Here is a 20,854-nt window from a genome sequence, read left to right on the forward strand (position 1 = left end):
CTTGGACTCGCACCAGAGGGTGTGTGCTGGGGAGAGGACGAAGATGCCCTTCGGAGCCCGGGGTCACTGGGGAGGGGAAGGCGGCATGCTCGGGGCCTTAGGGGTTTGTGGGGGTCAGGCCGCGGCGGGAAGAGCACCGACCCCTGGTGACGCGGGTCGGAACCGACCCTCACACCTCGACTGTGAGCCCCGCGGTCCCCGTAGCGCATCAGTTGCTGAGCATCTACCAGGAACAGGGTGAGAGGCGTGGGCTTCCCTCTGCATCCCCATTCAGTGTCCCGAGAGGGACAGGTATCCAGTACGCCCTGGGCTCCTCGTCCGCACCTGGAGAGCCCTGAGCGGTCGCTGGGGTCCCCACTCGGGGCAAGTTCTCGGGAGCAGGGCGAGAAGGCGCGCGGTGCCTCCTCCAGACAGCCGGCGGTGTGGCCCCAGGCGCCTCCTCCTGCAGCTGCCGCTGCCTTATAAGGCGGGGGCCGGGCCGCGCCGGGGGAGGAGCTGCGGCAGCCCGGCCTCCTCCTCGGCTCTCGGAGCGGCGCAGGGCCGGCAGGGAGCGCAGCGCAGCGCAGCGGGAGCCGAAGAGCGCGCGGAGCCTGCCATGGGCAAATCAGGTGAGCCCGCCGTGCCAGCCGGGCCGGGGTGCGGGGATGGCTCGGAGCCCCAGGCTCCGGGGTCTTCACTGTCACTCTTCCCGCGGTGGGCTGGATCCCCGGGGAGCGGGTCGACAGCCTCCGCCCGGGCGACACGGTTCCGGCCGCGCTCCGGGACCACTGGGTGCGGGATGGAGGGGCTCGCGACGCGGGCAATTTCCGGGGCAGCCAGGAAGTCGGGGTGGCCGTCGGGCCCTCGGGAGAGAGGGAGGAAGGCGAGACCGAGGGAGGGTCCTCCTGTCTGCGAGCCAGAGATTGCGTCAGGGAGGGCTTCCAGGCGCTGATGGGATTAGCGCTCAACGTCCGGCCAAGGCGTGGCTTTTGCTTTGTTTCAGGACAGGGTTAGAGTTGGAAAAAGCCACAGAACTGTGACAGCCTCTCTTCCTGCAAAACAGCTTGCCCCGACCAACCCTCCGAAAGACAGCTCTGAGCATCCTTTTCTTCGGTCGTTGTCCCTCCTCCTTTAAGTGCCCCTCCACCCCTACCCGGTGCCAGACTCAGTCAGGCTACACACGGTTGCCAACAACGGCTTCCCCTTTCTCTCTGACCTGTCGCGGCCCATCCTCACCACGGTGGCTGTCCCGGTGAAGTGCCGTCATTCCCTAACACCTTCCATCCCATTGTCTGCAGGTGAAAAGAGTACACATTCTTCAGCCCCACGGCGGGGCCCTCTGGGAGTTGATCATCGCCCCTTTCCTCCCCCTGCACTCAGCTGTGCTCTGGGCATAGCTCTTCCGCTGGGTTCCCTTTCCCAGCGCTCACCACCACCACCAGCACTCCACCTCTCCCACTTCGGTGAAGTTGAAAATCCTCCCCATCTTTCTAGGCTCAACTCCTGTGCTGGGAGCCCACCCCGATTTCCCCACCTGGTGTCTTCTTTGTTGCAGCCCTCCCAGCAGTCAGGTTGGGACACTACCCAGCCAAAGATCTGTTTCCCACAGACTCCTCACTTTTGGCAGCCAGGGACCATGTCTATCTCAGCATAGTTCCTGCCTCACAGGAGGCTTTTTAATGAACAGCTTTTGAACAGAGTTCAAAAGTCCTGCTTCATGGGAAGTTGAGATTGTCAGCCTCAGATGGGTAAGGCTGGGTCTCTTCTTGAATCTGTCCTCAAGATCTGGACTTATGAGGTACCAGTGTTGGGAGTAAGTAGTTTTCTCTGGCATTGGTCCTAACCTGCCCTTATCTGTAGTTACAGGTCTGGCTTTCAGCCCTGGCTCTGCTAATCACTTGCTGTGTGATCTCAATCAAAGCCCTTTCCTTCTCTGTTTCTCATCTATACAAGGAGGATGGCCTATATCATCCCCAGGGCCTTTTACAGTATGGAAAGGTGGCTTGCAGTTAAAGAAGAATGTGATAGGTGGCGGGTGTGGGGAGAGGAGGGCGGGGACACGAGCATGGAAGATGTGAGAGGGCACTTTGAGATCCCTACTTGGGAAATCAGTTCCTTTCTCTATAGATTAGGAGAAAATCCACAAATTCTCTACAGCTACATTTTAATCAGTTGTTTCTGGCTTCTTCCCTAAGAAACAGTTTTCCAGAACTGCTGGGTGCCTATCTTCTATTTGTTCATTCATCCCTCTCCCCCTCTCTCCCTCCCTCCATCCTTCCTTCCCTCCCTCTCATCCTTCCATTCCACCATCTATCAGCTCTGTACCAAGCTGTGGACCCAGTGCTGCGGAGGGCATGGCCCCTGCCCTCAGGAGTGTTCATGTGGATTATGAAATGCACCATAAAGCGGATTGGGGGGATAGACAGGCACCACATGGCTCCAGTAAGAGGTGGAAAGTAATCTAAGCCACAAGACAGGTACAGATGAAGAGAAGTGAGAGCTCAGGGGAGGGGAAAATCTCTGCCCAAGCGTCCAGTGAAGGCTCCTGGAAGAGGTGGTCAGACCCCAGAGTGTCTTGGAACTTTGGACTTTTTCCGATGGGACCTGGGGGACCATTGAAAAGCATCGATCTCAAAGCCACAGGACTAGAGCTGTTCCAGGGTGGAGGGCAGATCAGATGGGAAGAGGGTGGAGGTGGGGGTCACGGAGAGGCTGCTGTAGTTACTCAGGCAAGAGATGACAGAGACATCTAAGGGCCTGGAGAGGAAGCAGCGATGGAATTTTGAAATGGTAGCCTCGAGCAGACTTGGTGACTAACTTGCTGTGAATAAGAAGGAAAGGTCAGCGGTATGAATCTGGGTGCAGGAAGGTGATGACACCTTCCAGGACTGGAGGTACAGAGTCGAGCAGGATGGTGGTGGAAGACAGGTTAGAGGTGGTTCAGGCAGTTTCCACCCCCCTTCCCATGCCCACCCTCCACATATACCCAGGGACCTTTCAGAATGCTGGCCCTTAGCCACATGCATTTTATTTGTCTCCCCCCCGCCCCGCCCCGAAGACTCTGAGCCCCCTGGATAGTATCTGGCTCCCCTAAGGGTCTCCAAGAGAAAATGACTTTTCTGGGTGACACGGGCCCAACCTTGATGTTCCGGGCCGCCAGCCTGAGGCTGTCTGTGCCCAAAAGACAGGCGGCATCACAGATGTGTATCCACCCAGGGGCTTTCTGTGGTTCCACAAAGACCTTCATAAGGAGCCTGCCTCTTCTGGGCCTCAGTTTCCTCATCCCTGCATAGGAGCCCATCTCTTTTTAATCTTCAACCTCATATATACCCCAGAGCTGTTGGGGTAGCGGGCATTGCTGGAAAAGTGTCACATAACCAAAACAGCTTAAATTCCAGGAGTCACTTGGCCCAGTGTTCAGAGACTTCCAGGTCCGGCCACTGACCCTGGTCTCCCTGCTGGGCTTCAGTTTGCAGCCGGGCAGAGAAAGGCAATGGCCTGGGGCTCAGTGAAAGCCTCTAATATACTCCCTAATAAGAGTGATCACCAATTATTCTGCTCCTGCTGTGTGCCAGGCTTGGAGCTGGGTATTTCATATGTGTTACTAACTTTCGTAACAGCACCGTGAGGCAGTTGTTATCAGCTGAATAGATTTACAGAGGTTGAGTACTTCGCCCAAGCTCACACCCTGACCAATAAGTAGACAAACTGGGATTTGTACCCAGCTTTCTGACTTCCCAGCTGGGTGCTGTCCCCTCTACCACAATAACCACTTGTCATTCTGCTTCTCAGCCTGGACTCTGGCCCTTAGGGACATCCACACACCCTCTAATTGTCTCTAAGAATCTTGTTATCCCTTGACCCACATCTCCCAGCCCCAGAGGTTATCAGAGCAGAAAGACCTTCAGGGACCAACTAATCTGAATTTTCTACTGAGCAGGGCCCTCACACCTCTGCAGGGGGAGGCCATGTGGCCAGGTCAGTCCCAGCAGTACCATTTTCATCTGTTGATTCCAAAGAAAGGTTCAAAGAAAGGGTTTCCCTGCTTTGAAGCTATTTTGAAAACCACAGATGTCATCCTTCCTTCTCACACAGGTGGGGAAGCAGGGCCCTGGCACTGGGCAGGGACTTGCCCAGTGCTGGCGGGCAGGCCTGAGTGGTGGCAGGCAGGGCTGGAGAGGGGACCACCTGTCTGCTGGTGAGAGCAAGCGCCCTCTCTGCCCTGGCTTCTTCAGCCCTTCAGTGACTATTGCCCATCACAAAGGGGCAGCCGATACACTGGGACATCCTTGTCATTCTTGCTTAGGGAAAGGAAGATGCATGTAAGGTGGAAAGTGTGTGAGATCGGGGCAAAGGAGGGACATTCTTAGATCTGGCTCTAATGTGGACTCACTGTGTGACCTCGGGCAATTCACGTGTCCTCCTGAAGACCAAAGTTTCCTCCTCTGTAATGAGAAGAATCCTGTCCTCAGGCTTACCCAGTGATGGTGTGAGAATCTCATTCATTTGTTCTTGTGCTCACTTACTCAGTAAATATCTGAGCTCAGAGGTACTGAAAGAGGTCATCAAAGGCCAGGTTAAATACCAGCAGCCCTGCTCCTGTTAAAATCTGGGAAGGGATCTGATGGGGGCAGTTTCCCCCAAGGCCAGGAGGAACTTTGGACTTTAGCCTCCTTTAGGAGGCTAAAGGCTCCTCTGCCCAACAGTAATGATAATAATTATAGCTGACATTTAGTTGAACTATAGTTGTTCACTTTGCTCCAGATCTGTTCTAAAGCATTTACGAAGATTAATTTATTTAATTCTCACAACAACCCTATGAGGTGAATACTGTTATCCCCATTTTGTATATGGAGTCAATGAGGCACAGAGGGATGAAGCAACTTGTCCAAGGTCACCCAGCTAGTAAAAGGCAGAGCTGGGATTTGCCTCTTGAATTTCCTGGAACCCAAGCTGAAAAGAGCTACTCATCTGGAACTCATTGCTTTTTTGTTTGTTTGTTTGTTTTTTGAATTTTATTTTATTTATTTTTTATACAGAGGTTATTAGTTATCTATTTTATACATATTAGTGTATATATGTTTGTTTGGGTTTTTTTTGTTTTTGTTTTTCTTTTTGCGGTACGCGGGCCTCTCACTGTTGTGGCCTCTCCCGTTGCGGAGCACAGGCTCCGGACGCGCAGGCTCAGCGGCCATGGCTCAGGGGCCCAGCTGCTCCGTGACATGTGGGATCTTCCCGGACCGGGGCATGAACCCGTGTCCCCTGCATCGGCAGGCGGACTCTCAACCACTGTGCCACCAGGGAAGCCCATATGTTTGTTTTTTTAATCAACTTTTTATTCTTTCTTTCTGATAAACTAGCAAAACCAGCTTTGCCCCAAAGGCTTTCTAGCCTCTTGCCAGGGGACCAAATAAAACCAGCTTTGCCCCAAAGGCCTTCTAGCCTCTTGCCAGGGGACCAAAGGGGCCTGTCCATAATTCCTGCCTTGGCCCCTGATGGTCCTGGGCCTCTCTGGTGGGGAGTCTGGCGAGGGCTGAGAAATGAGTCAGCTGGGCTCTGGGAGGCCTCCGAAGAGGATGGATGCTGAGGGAGGAGCCCGTCCCAGCCACCAGCTGTGAGGGAGGAGGGGCACGGACCTCCTTAGATTCTTTATTCAACAGTTAGAAGCTCTGCCCTAAAGAACCTTCAAGAGCCCCCAGTCCAGCCCCACCCAAGATGCCTGCACCCTCCAAGCGGCAGGGACCGCCCTGGCCAGCCGCCTTCCCTCAGCTGCAGGAGCCAGGCCCAGGCAGCCCCTTCCACCTTTCAACAGCTCTGGCCTTAAGCCCCAGGTCTGCCCCCTGGAGCTTCTACTCCACAGCCCCTGATTTTCCTCTGGGGCCCCTCACGATGGTCTGTCTATAAAGGCCTTGGCACAGAGGAGGCTCTTGAGAAATCTTAGTTCTTTTCTCCTCTTCCTTCTTCCTCTTCTTTCCCCTCAGAGATTTGAAGGCGGCTGCCAACCCCACTAGGCTGATCCTCCTCCTGGGACTGGTGGCCCTATCTTTCTCTTCTCAATGATTTCCTCTGTCTCGTGACCCTTGGGGTGGGGTGGGGTTAAGGGCAGGGTTTCTCTCCTCGTGGGCCTACCTCTGGACCAGTTGTAGGAATGTGGACAGGTTATTTCCTTCTTGAGCCTCAGTTTCCTCATCCAAAAAATGGGTACAGTAGTGGAAGCTCCCACAATGGTGGTGAGAAGTAAATCAGATCTTGCACAGGCCTGGCACCTAGAATGGCTGGCCATCGAGCAGAAGAAAGGTCCTCCTTCATTCCAGGCTGGTACCCTGAGGCTGTGTGAGTTCTGAGCCTCAGCTTACCCTCCCACAAAATGAGGGCATAATCCCTCCCTTCTTCTCCCCCCACAACCATGGGGTGGCTCTGAGGGCTCTCCCTGCATCAGGCAGGGATGGGTGGGTTTTCTTTGACTCCTTTTTCCCTTATGTTTATCTGCTCTCAGGTTTTTCTACAGAAGTGAGGTGTGCCTCTTTCTGGGTGTGGTCATCAGTGGTATCTTGCCTCCCTGAGGTTGAGGTTCTGCTCACAGGGGCCGCCTGGACTGGGACTGGCTGCTGTGGTGAGAGGGGACCAGTGAGCCAGCCAGGGGTGTGGTTATGGGGCCCCCAGGCCTCCCAGCCAGGGGCAGAGAGAGAGGGCACCCCTCCTGACCCCTTCCTAGGAACCCTGGCCCAGGGCACTGGCCCTGCTGGGATCAATGACTGGCTTCAGCTTCTGGGCTACAAGCTTAGGTTGGGCGCAGGAACTTTCACTTTTGTTTCACTACTTCCCACATTCTGGGAGTGCAGTGACCTAGTTTTTAGCAGCCTTATGTCCCCTCTGCCAAGGAGACTGCAGGGCCTGAGCACTCCAGAGTCCAGTGTATCTCACCCCAGCACTCAGAGCTGTCTTTAAACGGGCTTCACCTTAGCGACCCACCCATTCCCCTTATCTCCACCTCCTCCACACAGCCCCGGGATACATCAGGTCCCTTCCACACTGGCCCTTTCTGCGCTTTTGCCTCCTCATTACCTCCTCCAGGGAGCCTTCCCTGATACATCTGTGGTCACCATTGCCCATGCCACTCAGTCCCATGCATCTCCCGTAGTGTCCCACCGTGGCCTGCCTGGGACATAGGAGCTGGAAGGGATATTAGTATGGGCCTGGCCAGGTCTGTCACTCAGAGACCTTCTGCCACTTTGTGTGTATCTACACCTGCCCTTGCATGGACACATACACTTACCTTGATCACTCGTTAGACAAGCTATGAACTCCTGGAAGTTTGGGGTCAGTCGGTCATCTTGCCTCCTCTCACCCCTACCCTGATGGGACCTTATGGGATCTCAGGGTTGGAAGGGACTTAAAGGTCATCTGACTGGGTCTTCAGTGCCTGAATCCCTCTGAGAGGCATCACCTGCTTGTTTGTCCCCACTGCTGGAGAGCTCACTACCTTGCGAGGTAGCCTTTTCAGTCTTCAGAAAGCGTTCATGGAGAGAAAGATCTTTCTTAGGCTGAGCTGAAATCTGTCATCCTGGCTTTTCCACCCACTGGCCCCAGCTCTGCCCTGTGGGGCCCCAGAATTCAGCAGGGCCCTCTATGGTGTCTTCCAAAGTCTGATCTTCTCCTGTACTTGCAACCGTCCCTTATAAGACCACATATCCAGCCCCTCCTTCACCTCATCACCATCTCTGAACACACTTCAGATTCTTACTGCCTCTAATGCAAGGTGGGGCCTGGGCTGGGTGAAGCATTCCAGCTGGACACTGGCTTGTGCAACACATCGCCCCGTGGGTTTCTGGCTGCCACGCCACCCAGCTGACTCCTTAGCGTGTTGTCAGCGAGGCTCCAGTGCGGTTCCCGTGAGTTGTTGTGGCTCCCGCCACTTGCTCCTGAGATATTCTTTTTTTTTTTTTGCGGTATGTGGGCCTCTCACTGTTGTGGCCTCTCCTGTTGCGGCGCACAGGCTCCGGATGCGCAGGCTCAGCGGCCATGGCTCACAGGCCCAGCCGCTCCGCGGCATGTGGGATCTTCCCGGACCGGGGCACAAACCCGCGTCCCCTGCATCGGCAGGCGGACTCTCAACCACTGCGCCACCAGCGAAGCCCCTGAGATATTCTTTAAAAGCCTCTGTGACTCCATTGTCCACAGGAACATGCTAAACCCAAAATCTTTTTTTTTTAAATTGTAAAAAACACATGACATAGAATTTACCATCTTAACCATTTTTTAGTGTAGTGTAAAGTAGATTCACATTGCTGTAAAACAGATCTCCAGAACTTTTCCATCTTGTAGATCTGAAACTCTATACCCATTAGACAGCATCTTCCCTTTTCCCCCCTCCCTCCAATAAACCCCAAATCCTTGTCTTTCGTTCCAACAAGGGCTTGGCCGGCCTCTTGGGCACAGAGGCCTGAGACTTCAGGTGGTAGCTCCACCCTCTGCCTTGTGCCCAGTTACCATCACCAGGGTTTTCACCTCCACGCCTTTGTCACAGCATCTCCCCATCTCTGCCTGTCAACCCAGATCTCCCAGATCCTGGCATTCAGCACCCCCTCCCGCCGCTGTCCCTGTCTCTCTCCACATTACTCTGACTGGACCCCACTGCACTGCCCTGCCGGGCCCTGGAATGTTTGAGGCCAGGACCACTCGCTGTCCGATATCTTGGAAACCTCTTGGAAAGCTCGACCACCACTGGCATAGCCTGCAGTTTCCTTCCGTCTGCTGGGTTGGCGTCTAGCCCAAAGCTCTGGAGGGCAAGCCCTGGGTCTTCTTCCCTCACATCCCCTCAGAGGCCCAGTGGGATTCTATCTGAAGGCCCAGGAGACCTGAGGGATCTGGCTGAGGGAGGGGAAGAGGACCCCTGCTGCTTCATCTCCATGGCCTCTGGGGGAAGACAGCAGAGGAGCAGAAAGGTGGCTGGTGAAGGTGACCTGGGCTAGTGGACGGAGGGGTGCTTCTTTCATCCTCCGGTTTACACCCTCCCTGCCCATGGCCAGGCCTCAGGGGCAGGCTCCCGCCAGAGGGGACTAGCTCAGTGTTATGGACCCTCTGTGGCCATCGCTCATAACTCACCCAGCTCACCCCCCGTTTCCATGGTGAGGGAGGTGGGGGGAGGGAGAGGGGGGACTCGCAGATTCCTAAGGCTGCGCTCTGCGCCTTCACAATCTTAGCCTGGCCAGCTCCTGTCCGGACATCTGTGGGGCCTCAAATCAGGGGTCACCTTCCTGGTCTCCCAGACCGTGTTAGGCTGCTTTTCTCTGAGTTCCTCTTGACCTGTGCTCACCTGCACCTTGGCCCTACAACGCTGTTGGCTAGTGTCTGTTTACAAGGCTGTCTCCCTTCTGTGTGTGAGCTCTTTGAGGGCAGGACATGGCTGATTTGTCTCTGGACCCCCAGTGTACAATATGGGACCTCGCACAGAGGAGGCACTCAGAGAGCAGATGTACAGAGGGATGGGTTGGGATTGGATGGATGATGGATGGGTGGTTGGATGTTGATGCTTAGATCATGAATCAATAGGTGGATGGATGAGTGGTGGAGAGATGGATGGAGGATGTGGGATGGATGGGGTTCCATTTCAGATCCGAATTGAAGTGACCTCTGTCCACTACTGACCTGGCCTACCCTTGGCTTCACCACTTCTTGGCCTTACTTTTTCTGAGGTTGTGACCCAGTTGGACACAGGCTCCACCTCTTCCCTCACCTGCAAGCCTGAGCCCAGCTGATCCCACCCCACCACCACGTTGTTTCCCACACTCTCCCCTCTCTCTGCTTCCCAATGCTGTCCTACCCTGGTTGGTCCTCTTCTCTTCATCTGTCCCTCTCTCTCGGGACAGTGCAGGCACCCCTCCACCCCAGCCAGGCCTGTTCTCTCTGGGCTCCCACCTCCAGTCCCCCTGACCATGCACTGTAGGTCCGCTCTGAGCTACCCAGTCCCCTTCAAACATTTTCTTGCAGAAGTCCTGCTGCTTCCTGTCCTGCCTCCCACCATCTGCTCTGCACCTCCAGTCCATCCCCCACTCAGCAGCCAGCAGGGTCTTCCAGAAACACAGCTCTCCTCAGCTTACTCCCCCGCCCCCATTCAGTCGCTTCCCATTGCCTTGGATAAAGATCCAAATGCCTAACATGCCCCATGGGGCCCTGCGTAGTGCAGGGGGCATCAATGTGCAGAGACCGGGGCAGCAGCCTGGGCACGTGGCCTGAGGTTTGAGCTGGGCTTTGCTCTGAAGCCTGCTGGCGTACTTTCCGTGGCTCTTTTCTCCACGCTGAGACAGTCTCCATCTTGAAATCATTGCAGCTTCCAAGCAGTTTAATGACGAGGTCCTGAAGGCCCACAATGAGTACCGGAAGCAGCATGGCGTCGCCCCGCTGAAGCTCTGCAAGAAGCTCAACCGGGAGGCTCAGCAGTGAGTCCCCCCAGGGCCCCGGGCAACTCGGGCCCTTCCCGGTGCTGCCACTGCTGCAGTCCCAGATGGGCTCTGGAAGGCAGGAGGGATGTGGGTTGGGGGGCAAATACAGCCAGACTTGAATAACCACTCTGCCACTTACCCAGGCAGGTCCCATTGTTCCTCTGAGCCTCAGTGTGTTCCTCTGTAAAATGGGACTGGAGTGGGTGCTTAGATGAGTTGCAGGTGTGATGCTCCCGATTGCCTCGGCGAGCCCAGGGCAGGGAAGGAAGTTCAGCCACACCAGGTTAGGGCTCCTACTCTGGGGGCTTCCCTGGGCCGTACTCGCTCTAAGGAAGCACCGTGGACTCCGGCAGGTATTCAGAGGCCCTGGCCAGCACGAGGATCCTCAAGCACAGCCCGGAGTCCAGTCGTGGCCAGTGCGGGGAGAACCTGGCGTGGGCATCCTACGATCAGACAGGTGAGTCGTTTCTCGGCTCCCCCGCTCCTGCCTGAGCCGGGCCTAGGACATCCATCATGCACGCCCCTCCTGGCCCCAGCGCCCTCCGTGGTGTTGTCGCCGTGATGCAGCCACAGGCCCAGAAAAAGGGAAGAGAACCCCAGAGCTGTCTGTCTGCTCCCAGGAGCTGACTGCAGCTCACCACAAGGTCTCCGATGGCCAGCTCAGGGCCAGGCCTGTGCTGGCTGCCAGGGACACAGAGATGAGTCAGACTGCCCGGCCCCACCCACCTTCCAGAAGAGCTCCCAGCAGAGGAGTGAGGGCGGGGAGACGGTGCTGAGTCTCGGCCTGACCCTGCGGGCCCTGAAGCATCCCCAGCCTCAGAAGGACTTTACGTTCCTCACGTTTTTCTGGAAATATTTACAGTGCTTGTGTATTAACTTTCTTCGCGAGAAAAAATGCAATAGAGCTTTTGTCCGTGCTGGAAAAAGTAATAATAATGGGAAAGACAATTTCTCATCCAAGGTCACAGCCTGGAATGGTGATCCCACCACACTGACCGAACATTCTTGAGCTTCCTGGCTCTGACAAGGCTGTCGTGGCTTTTTAGGAAAAATGCTGGAGAGAGCTACCTCGTGCTCTGAAGCTTTCTCCAAACTCCCTCGGGAGAATGACTGCTCCCTCCCCGGCCTCACATTCCTGGGAGTTCCCTGGGGAGGCCCTGGGAGTCCTCTTGGTTTCCCTGGGGCAGAGTCCCTCCAGGAGAAGTGTGCGCTTGCTCCCTGGGAAAGCAGGAGCCTGAGGCCCGCAGCCCCTCCCCAGGCTCAGGCTGTGGGCCTTGGCGGGGAGAAGGGAGAGTGGTGGGAGAGAGCCAGCAGGAGACAGGGCTCCTCGCGCTGGCTCCCTGGGGGGCTTTGAGCAAATCTGCTACCTTCCCTGGCCCCAGTTTCCCCATCTCTACAGAGAGGGGTTGGGTAGGACATCTCTAGGGCAGTGGTTCCCCACCCTGGCTACACACTGGGATCTTTTGTGGAGCTTTCAAAAAATACTAGTGCCTGGATCGCTCCTCCGGAGACACTGATACAGTCAGCCTGTGGCAGGCCCCAGGCATCAGTAATTTTGAACAGCTCCCCAGCTGCGGCCTCTGTGTAGCCACTGTTCTCAAAGGATTTGCTCCTCAAAGTGTGGTCCACGGATGAGCAGCAGCACCTGGGAACTTGTTAGAAATACAGACTCAGGGCTCCACCCTAGATCTTCCAAAGTCAGAATCTGCATTCTAACAAGAGCCCCAGGTGATTCGTGCACTCATTCAAGTTCAGGACTTACTGCTCTGAGGTCCAAGGCTCCTAGCTCTCTGGCCCTGAGATCAGCCGCTCCCAGGGAAATGCTGTGACCAGTGGATGCTCCAGGGGAGTACCCTTCTGCCTGCAGTGGAGACCCTGACCCACCGGCCCAATTACATTTCCTCCTGTGGGTGTTTCAGGAGCCAGACTTGCGGTGGGATGAAGGTGTGGTCTCCCGGAAACTCAGAGCATCATTAGAAGCCCTTGGAGTACGTTGCATTCAACCCGATTGTACAGAACAGGGCAGGCCTTGCCCAGGATTACACAGTGAATTAGTGTCGGGGCAGGGACACAGATGCTGGTCCCCTGAGCTCAGGCCAGGGCTCTTTCCAACCCCTAACAAGGCCCTCCCTGCAGCCTGGATGTGCTCATGGGCAGGAGTCCCCGTGTCAGCTCGTTGGTGCTTTATGAGACGTCTAACTGTGGGATGGGTGCTTTGGGGTTAATGGGAGGAGATGGAAGGAATAGGGAGTTTTAAACTGTCTCTTCCATACAGGAAAGGAGGTGGCTGATAGATGGTACAGTGAAATAAAGAGCTACAACTTTCAGCAGCCTGGCTTCACTTCCGGGACAGGTGAGTGACATGGTCACACCAGTGACCCGGCCCTGCGCTGGGTTGCCGTTTGGGTCTGACTTCAGAGAGGAGCTAACCCTAAATCAATCATTTCTCTCCTGTTTCACCTCTTCCATATTTCTCTGGTTTGACTTTGCCCAGAGGGCAAAACCCTCTTTCCCCAACACCTCTCCCAACACACACACACACACACCCCTCCATCCAAGAGCACCCAAGCTGCCGATTCCACCAGCCCAAAGCTCTTCGCCTGACTGGAGTGTGATATAAGGAGGCTGTGGATTTCAAAGGTCGCTGAGTGTTCCTCTCCAGGAGTGATGCCTCAGTGCTTTTAACCTGTCATCCCGCTTCTGCTCCAGCCTGCTCCCCAGCAGCCAGAATATTCTAAGACCCTTTCTGCCCACGCTGCTCTCCTGATTAAGCTGCCAGTGGCTTCCTGGGGCCATCGAGAAAAGGGCCAAGCTGCTGGCTCTTCTGGTCTGAGCTCCCTCCTCCCCCCACACCCTCACATCCTTCCTCTCTGCACCTCACTCCTCACAGCCTCCCAGGCATTCTCCCTTCACGTTTATACTCGAGTTTGTCATTCAGGAGAGCCTGGAATGCAGAAAGCTTGGATCTAGTCTCAGCTCTGGCACTATTAGTTGTGTGAACTAGGGTCGACTCCCTGTTCTTCCCTGTCCCCAAGGGAGAGGGACAAGGCTGAGGCCTCTATGGGACGTTCTGAGAGCCGGTATTTAGATGCAGGGAACTGGCCACAGGACCATCAGCCTTTGCATAGGCCTCCCCAGTGAGCAGTAAATGGTTAGCTTACTAAGCCCCGGGCAGCTGCTCCAAGCTCTGGGCTCCCCCCCTGCCCCTCAGCAGCAATCACCAGGCTCCTGTCTTTCCTCAGGACCGACTCACATGCACCCAGGGCCCGGGATGGGTTGGAAGAGGCTGTGAATTTCTCTGACCAGAAGGCACCAGGGAAACTGAAAAGGGGGTTCTCTGCCCACCCCCCATTCCTCTACCCCACCCCATCCCACCCATGGATGGAGCCACTTACGGCTTACTCTCTGGAGGCTTCTTCAGAAGCAGGAAGTGACATGTTCTCAGAGCCAGTCACCGTTTCCTGTGGTTTGTGCTCACCCCTTTGGGCAGGGGTTCTTGCAGTCGTGTGGGGAGAGGTAGAAGCGTCTGCCCTGCGGGGCAGGACAAGGAGGCCACTGTCAGGCCCTGAGTGAGAATTGCTGGTTCTGTGGCAATTAGATTTGAGAGGTGAGGGAGGGAACAGTGACAACCTCCTACCAGTGATTAAGGACGTGTAGGCAGAACCTGGCCTTCTTTTCATAAAGATCAGTGTCCAGAAGACGTTTTATTTCACAGCATCTGGACGTCCTTTTCCGTTGAGCAAGATTCTTGGGCAATCAGACATGTGTCAGAGCAAGTGATTGGCGTTGCTCGTGTGTGCACGCCACTTGACAGTGAAAAGCATCTCTGCCTCCATGACCACGTAACCCTGCAACACCATTTGAAGGTGGGGCTTTATTCCACCCGTTTGCAGAAGAGAAACTGAGGCCCAGAAAGGGGAAGAGACTTCTGTTTACCTTCTATTCTCAATCTGATGCTTTTTACATGGCCCCTGCTCCAAGGTGGGAATCTCTCAAGTGTCAGAACTGGAGATGGGACTCAACTTTCCGTGACCACTGACCCCCTGTGATCCTGTCTGTTGCCCCACATCTCCCAGCCCTAAAGAGGAAAACCCCAGGGCCTCCAGCCCCTATGCCATCCCAGGTGCCAGTGGACAATGCCTGGGTCACACAGAGCCTGATCCTCAGACAGGAGCACAGCTTTGGGTGGTGATATAAGCGGGGCTCGCAAGACCCTTAAAGATGCTTAGGCCCATCCCCCATGAGTCAGCCTCCCCCAGAGCTGCTTCTTGTTGCACCATGGTTCAGGGGTTCCCTGAGTCCATGTTGCAGGTGCAAAGGCCTTTGAAATATCCTGTAATCTGTCCCTACCGCACCCCACCTGGGTCAAAGTCTTGTGATGAAGGACACTGTCCTATGCTTTGTGCCGGAGAAAAATAGCTTCCTGCAGTCCCTTTATGTTTTCTTTTAATGAGTAGGCTTTGTTTATTCTGAATAAATAATACTTTTATATGACATGAAATTTGCAAGCTGTATAAGGTGGAAAGTCTTCCTTCCGTTCCTGGCCTCCAGCGCTTTCCCTCCCAACCAGTAATACCAGTTTCTTGTGGATCATTCTAGAGATGTTCTGAACCAGCAGTTGTGTAAATGCTCTCTTTTCCCTTTTTTATACTCTGGTGTCAGATAGATGATCTGTTTTGCACTTGCTTTGTTCACACAGCAGCTTGGCAGAGATTGTTCCATATCAATACAGAAAGAGATTTCTCTTTCTTATGCATTATTCTCTTGCAAGGATGTACTGTAACTTATTCAACTTGTTTTTCAGATGCATATTCTAGGAAGTTTGGGTCCATAGCAGGAAAGAGGATGTGATCCCTTTAGGAAAAAAAAAGAAAAAGAAGGAAGCTGTTAGTAGTTTAGGGTTAGAAACCAGTGTGTATCTGATGGTTGCTAAGGAAGTTGTGTCCTTTAATTCATCTCTAAATACCCAGGCTTAATTATCTCTGAGCAGACAGAAACCTCTCCAGTCAGAAGAAGGATTACTTAGTCTCATCTATTTGGAATAGGCTTCCACGGGCATTCACACTGCTGGTGCGCATGTGGTGTCTGTAATTATTTTCTTGGCAACCAGTGGATAAATGGCAGCTCTTCCTTGTCTGGGTGGCAGAGAGAGTGGGTGGGTCAGTGGCCAAAGCATGTGGTCTCTTGGAGAAAAGCCTTGTATGAAAAAGGGCCTGAGCCTTAATGGAAAGACAGTCTAAGGGACTTCTCTGGCAGTCCAGTGGTTAAGACTCCATGCTTCCAATGCAGGGGGCTCGGGTTCAGTCCCTGGTTGGGGAACTAAGATCCCACATGCCTCATGGTGTGGCCAAATTAAAAAAAAACACAAGAGAAAAGAAGAAGAAGAAAAGACAAGACAGTCTCTAGAAGCAGTGACACCTGCTGACAGCCTGGAGATGGGAAAGAAATGTGACTCAAAAGTGTAAGGCCCCCCCCCAAAAAAAAAGTGTAAGGACCAAGGGTGAATTGGAAAGTAGTGTTTCTTCTTTTCTGAGGTGAGAATCAAAGTGTACTGAGCAGCGGTTAACATGAGCTTAAGGATGAGTGTGGTCGGGATGCATAATTGTACTTAGCGTTTGTTTTCTTTTCATTCTTGCTTCGATTGTATCACAGCAACCCTACTGATTAGCGTTTATGTTTGCTTATCTTCATAAAGAATTTAGTAAACTCAAATCTTTTAGGGATGTAGACAAAGAAATAAACTATACCGAAATTTCAAAATTATAAAAATGGAGTTCATTTATAGGGGGAAACAACACAATTTAATTAACGAAGGTTTATTTAGTCCTTACCAAATACGAGACACGACGGGAAATATCAACTCTGTCTCTTCCCTGAATGGAAGAGTGTGGGTACCAGCCTGTCTCTTTCCTTCCTTCCTTTCTTCCTCTTTCTTTCTCTTTCTTTCTTTATTTTGTGGTGAAATACACTTAACATAAATTTACCATTTTAACCATTTTTAAGCATACAGTTCAGTGGGATTAAGTACGTTCATGTCATTGCGCACTCATCACCACCATCCATCTGCTGAACTTTTTCATCATCCCAAATTGAAACTCTAAACCCATTAAACAATAACTCTTATCCTTTCCTACCACCCCCAGCCCAAGCCTTGGTAACTACTATTCCACTTTCTGTCTCCATGAATTTGACTATTCTACCTATATAGGTAAGAATCCTACAATATTTATCCTTTTGTGTCTGACTAATTTCACTTAGCATAATACCCTCAAGGTTCATCCATGTTGTAGCATATGTCGGAATTTTATTTCTTTTTTAAAGCTGAATAATATTCCATTGTGTATACATACAACATTTTGTTTATCCATTCATCTGTCGACGGGCAGTTGTTTTCTTTCCCCCTTTTGGCTGTTGTGAATAATATTGCCATGAACACTGGTGTACAAATATTTGAGTTCTGCTTTCAGTTCTTTTGGGTGTATGCCTAGAAGTGGAATTACTGGATTATACGGTAATTCTGTATTTGATTATTTTAGGAACTGCCATACTGTCTCCCACAGTGGCTGCACCATCTTACATTCCCATCAGCAAAGCAAAAGGGATCCAATTTCTCCCCATCCTCACCAACATTTGTTATTTGGTTTTGTTTTTTAAATAATTTCCATCTTAACAGGTATAAAGCGGTTGCCCTCTTTCTTTCCTAACCAGCCACTGGAAGCTTAGCTACTCTGATCACAATTTTCCTCCTTCCCTCTGTCTCTTCCTTTCTTCATCAGATATTAATTGGGCATCTACTATGTGCCAAGCCCAATGGTCAATAAGACAGATATGGTGCCTGCCCTCAAAGAGGAAATATAATCTCTTTGGGGTTGTTTTCGAAAATGAATGCCATTCTGTGACATGGCAGTAAATATCCCATTGACCTGTCAAAGGATCTCTATGAGAAAGGTGCAAAGGATGAACTCCCAGTCTCTACTCCCAGGAGACGAGAATGTATGGTCATTGAGCAAAGAGTATGTTACAGCATCAGCTCTTTGACCCCAAAGCAGGAGGGGAGTTAGAAGCTAAGCTATGTTAGCAGTTTGAAAATACCAGTGAGTGAGGGGCAGGCAGCCTGAACAGTGAGAGAATGATGCTGGGAAGCTTTGGCAAGCCACAGAAGCACCTGGAGGGGCAGGCAGTAGCTTGAGAAGGAACTGGGCTATTTGGCTCAGAGCAGAGGGAACTGAAGGAGGCTCTAACTTGTCAAGGTCTCAAAGAGCTCAAACTGTAGAAAGCCTGCATTTCCAGTGGTGCCAGAACTTAGTCCAAGATGGTTCTTCCATATGCTTTTCATTCATTCACTCATTCATTCCATTCATTCATTCAACAAAGGTTTATTTTACATTTTCCATGTGTCAGGCTGTGCCAGGGCACTGCATGTACTTTGATGAATAAATCAATTTGGTTCCTGCCCATGTGGGGCTCATGGCCTAGTGAAGGAGCCAAACAATTAGCAAATAATCAAATATATCATTGCAAATGGTAAGAATGATACGAGGGGGAAAATGATGCAATAAGACTCTGGGGAGGGAGGTGTTCAGGAAATAAGAGTAATTGTGAAAGGCCTCTCTGAAAAATTGACTTTTTTTTTTTTTTTTTTTTGTGGTACGCGGGCCTCTCACTGTTGTGGCCTCTCCCGTTGTGGAGCACAGGCTCCGGACGCGCAGGCTCAGTGGCCATGGCTCACGGGCCCAGCCGCTCCGCGGCATGTGGGATCCTCCCGGACTGGGGCACGAAGCCGTGTCCCCTGCATCGGCAGGCGGACTCTCAACCACTGCGCCACCAGGGAAGCCCCTGAAAAAGTGACATTTGGGCTGACACCTAAGGGACAAGAAAACGCTGGTCATCAGAAGAGCGTTGCATACAGCGGCCAGTGTGTGCAAAGGCTTTATAGTCAGAAATAACCGGATGTGTTCAAGGAATGGAAACGAGGCCACTGGGGCAAAGCATTCGCTCTCGTTTTCGGTACGACTAAACAATGGAAGGATTTTTAAGCAGAGAAGTAAACAGATATGACTTATGTCTCAAAATGATCACTCTGGCTATGTCAGTGGAAAGTGAATTGAGGCAGCAAGTGTGGCTTCTGGAGAGCCAGGCGAAGGCTGTTGCAGTGGTCCCAAGTGAGAAAAGTTTGCGGTTGAGACCACGGTTTGGGGAGTGGATGGACTAGAGATGTATTTTGGAGTTAGATTCTTCAGGATTTTTTTTTAACATCTTTATTGGAGTATAATTGCTTTATAACAAAGTGAATCAGTTATACATATACATACGTTCCCATATCTCTTCCCTCTTGCGTCTCCCTCCCTCCTACCCTCCCTATCCCACCCCTCTAGGTGGTCACAAAGCACCGAGCTGATCTCCCTGTGCTATGCGGCTGCTTCCCACTAGCTATCTATTTTACGTTTGGTAGTGTATATATGTCCATGCCACTCTCTCGCTTTGTCACAGCTTACCCTTCCGATTCTTCTTCAGGATTGAATGATGGGTTGTTGTGGGGAAATGAGCAGGAGGGAGGAATACAGAGCCACCCTGAGGATTTTGTGCACAGAGGTACCAGACATGGAAATGGGAGGGACCAAAATCAAGAGTGAGGTTTGGGCAGGTTAAATTTGAGAGGCCTGTGACTCATCCAAGTGGAAATGTCAAGTAAGTAGTTGTGTTTGGAACACAGAGGAGAGGTTTGGGCTGGAGAAAGAAATTTGGGAGCCAGGGAAAGATGAAATTGCCTGAAGAGTGCGAAAAGAAAAGATAAGAGAGCCCAGGATTGAGCCTTGGGAAATGCGGGTCCTCCAATATTCACAAGTGAGATAGAGGAGGAAGAGGAAGAGGCAGTGACATGGGAGGAATGCCAAGTGAGGAAACCAAAAGAGGAGAGTCCTTTGAAAAGCGGAAGAGTCGACTCCATTAATGTTCCTGAGATGTCAAGTAAGATGAAGACAAAAGGTGACCATTGGGAAGGAACATGGAGATCATTGGTGACCTTGAAGAGTACAGTTTGGGGGGAGGGGTGGAAGCAGGTGCCAGGTAGGGTGGCATCCTAATTGTTGGGGTCTCTGGGCTTTGCCATGATCTCTGGGAGACCATGAAACCTTTGGGCATCAGAGAGTGAGATGAGTAGGGTCTTTGTGGCTGACTGAGAGGACCTGATGCATTAGAAAATTGGTCAGTGTTTTGTGTCTCCTTCCTCTGATTGGTGGCTGAAGATCAAGCCTCTCACAGCATGGCAAGACGGCACAGGGGTTCAAGAGTCCCTTGAAACATCATTCTCCAGGCTTTGCTAACTAATCTGTTTCCTTCTCCCCATGACTGCTCCCCTACAGGACATTTCACTGCCATGGTATGGAAGAATACAAAGAAGATGGGAGTGGGGAAGGCATCTGCAAGTGATGGGTCCTCCTTCGTGGTGGCTAGATACTTCCCAGCAGGGAATGTCGTCAACCAGGGCTTCTTTGAAGAAAATGTCCTGCCTCCAAAGAAGTAATTTGTCCAATGTAACGGGAAGGTGGCAGACTTAAGAACTTGGATTTGAAGTGCCTAGAACAACAAAAACTCAGCTGTGTGTCTGTCCCTGTGGGTGTATGTGCTTGCTTGTGTGATGCTATGAGTCTCTTGAGCACACACTCGGTTTTACAGTTCTGCATGAATTCATTCTTACCAAAGAAAGGAGCATATGAAGGCTTTACCTTGATGGTTCCCTAGACTACAATTATTTGGACTTTGGGAGGGGGGGAATCAATTTTTAAACTTAAAAAAAATTTTTTAAGCAAACTCCTTTTGTACCTTTCTTACTTATAATATCCATCCCTGGACTTTCTGTATTCCAAATGTTTGTGATGCTGAGAAAATGAAGTTCATTTTATGTGACCTTCATGCATTGTAATCTACTTTTGGTAGATATTTAAGAATATTAAACCCTCATCAAATGTGACACAATATACAGCTTTAAACACATAAATATAAAGCAGCTTCCATCGGAGACACGGGGTAGGCAGGGGCTCCATTTCACAGAATTACTGAGATTTCTCCGTTGTAAGCCATGATGTCATCTGCACGCCTCCTGGAATTCTCTGGTGGGATTGCCAAAGAACAAATGGAGAAAAAAGCTTTACTTCCTTGCATTTTTCTACCTTCCACCGCCCCTTGCCCACCCACCACCCTCCCTTTTTTCTTAAAATCCACTGGCATTTCAGAGTTCAGTATGCCCCCCAGCACCACCTTGGTTTCTAGGGAGCTGGGCTAGGCCTGCGATTCACCCATCCCCCACTCAGCCTGGTGGCCCAGGGCCTGTTCTGGGAGAAAGCCCCTCACACCGCCTGGGCTCTTGGCCAAGCAGCCTTGGAGGATGAAGTCAGTGAGCGTGGGGGTGAGGGTGAGCTCACTCAGGGCCCCCG

The 20,854-nt window shown here is 52.1% G+C and overlaps 1 protein-coding gene across 2 annotated transcripts; it reads left to right on the forward strand.

Moving 5' to 3' along the window:
• The first annotated feature begins 512 nt into the window (after positions 1-512).
• GLIPR2 (GLI pathogenesis related 2) lies at positions 513-20,394 on the forward strand. 2 transcript variants are annotated; one of them, XM_029203881.1, is made up of 5 exons: positions 513-608; positions 10,310-10,418; positions 10,775-10,878; positions 12,697-12,774; positions 19,784-20,394. In XM_029203881.1, the coding sequence occupies exons 1-5, from the start codon at positions 596-598 to the stop codon at positions 19,942-19,944; spliced, it is 465 nt and encodes a 154-aa protein (XP_029059714.1). In that variant the 5' UTR covers positions 513-595; the 3' UTR covers positions 19,945-20,394. The 2 variants fall into 2 exon arrangements, with proteins under 2 accessions (XP_029059714.1, XP_029059715.1); XM_029203882.1 differs by lacking the exons at positions 10,775-10,878; positions 12,697-12,774 and having other exon boundaries at positions 19,784-19,850.
• The last annotated feature ends 460 nt before the right edge of the window (positions 20,395-20,854 follow it).

Source organism: Monodon monoceros, unplaced genomic scaffold (genome assembly GCF_005190385.1).
Source record: "Monodon monoceros isolate NGI ecotype Baffin Bay Population unplaced genomic scaffold, NGI_Narwhal_1 Super_Scaffold_5, whole genome shotgun sequence".
Taxonomy (NCBI): domain Eukaryota; kingdom Metazoa; phylum Chordata; class Mammalia; order Artiodactyla; family Monodontidae; genus Monodon; species Monodon monoceros.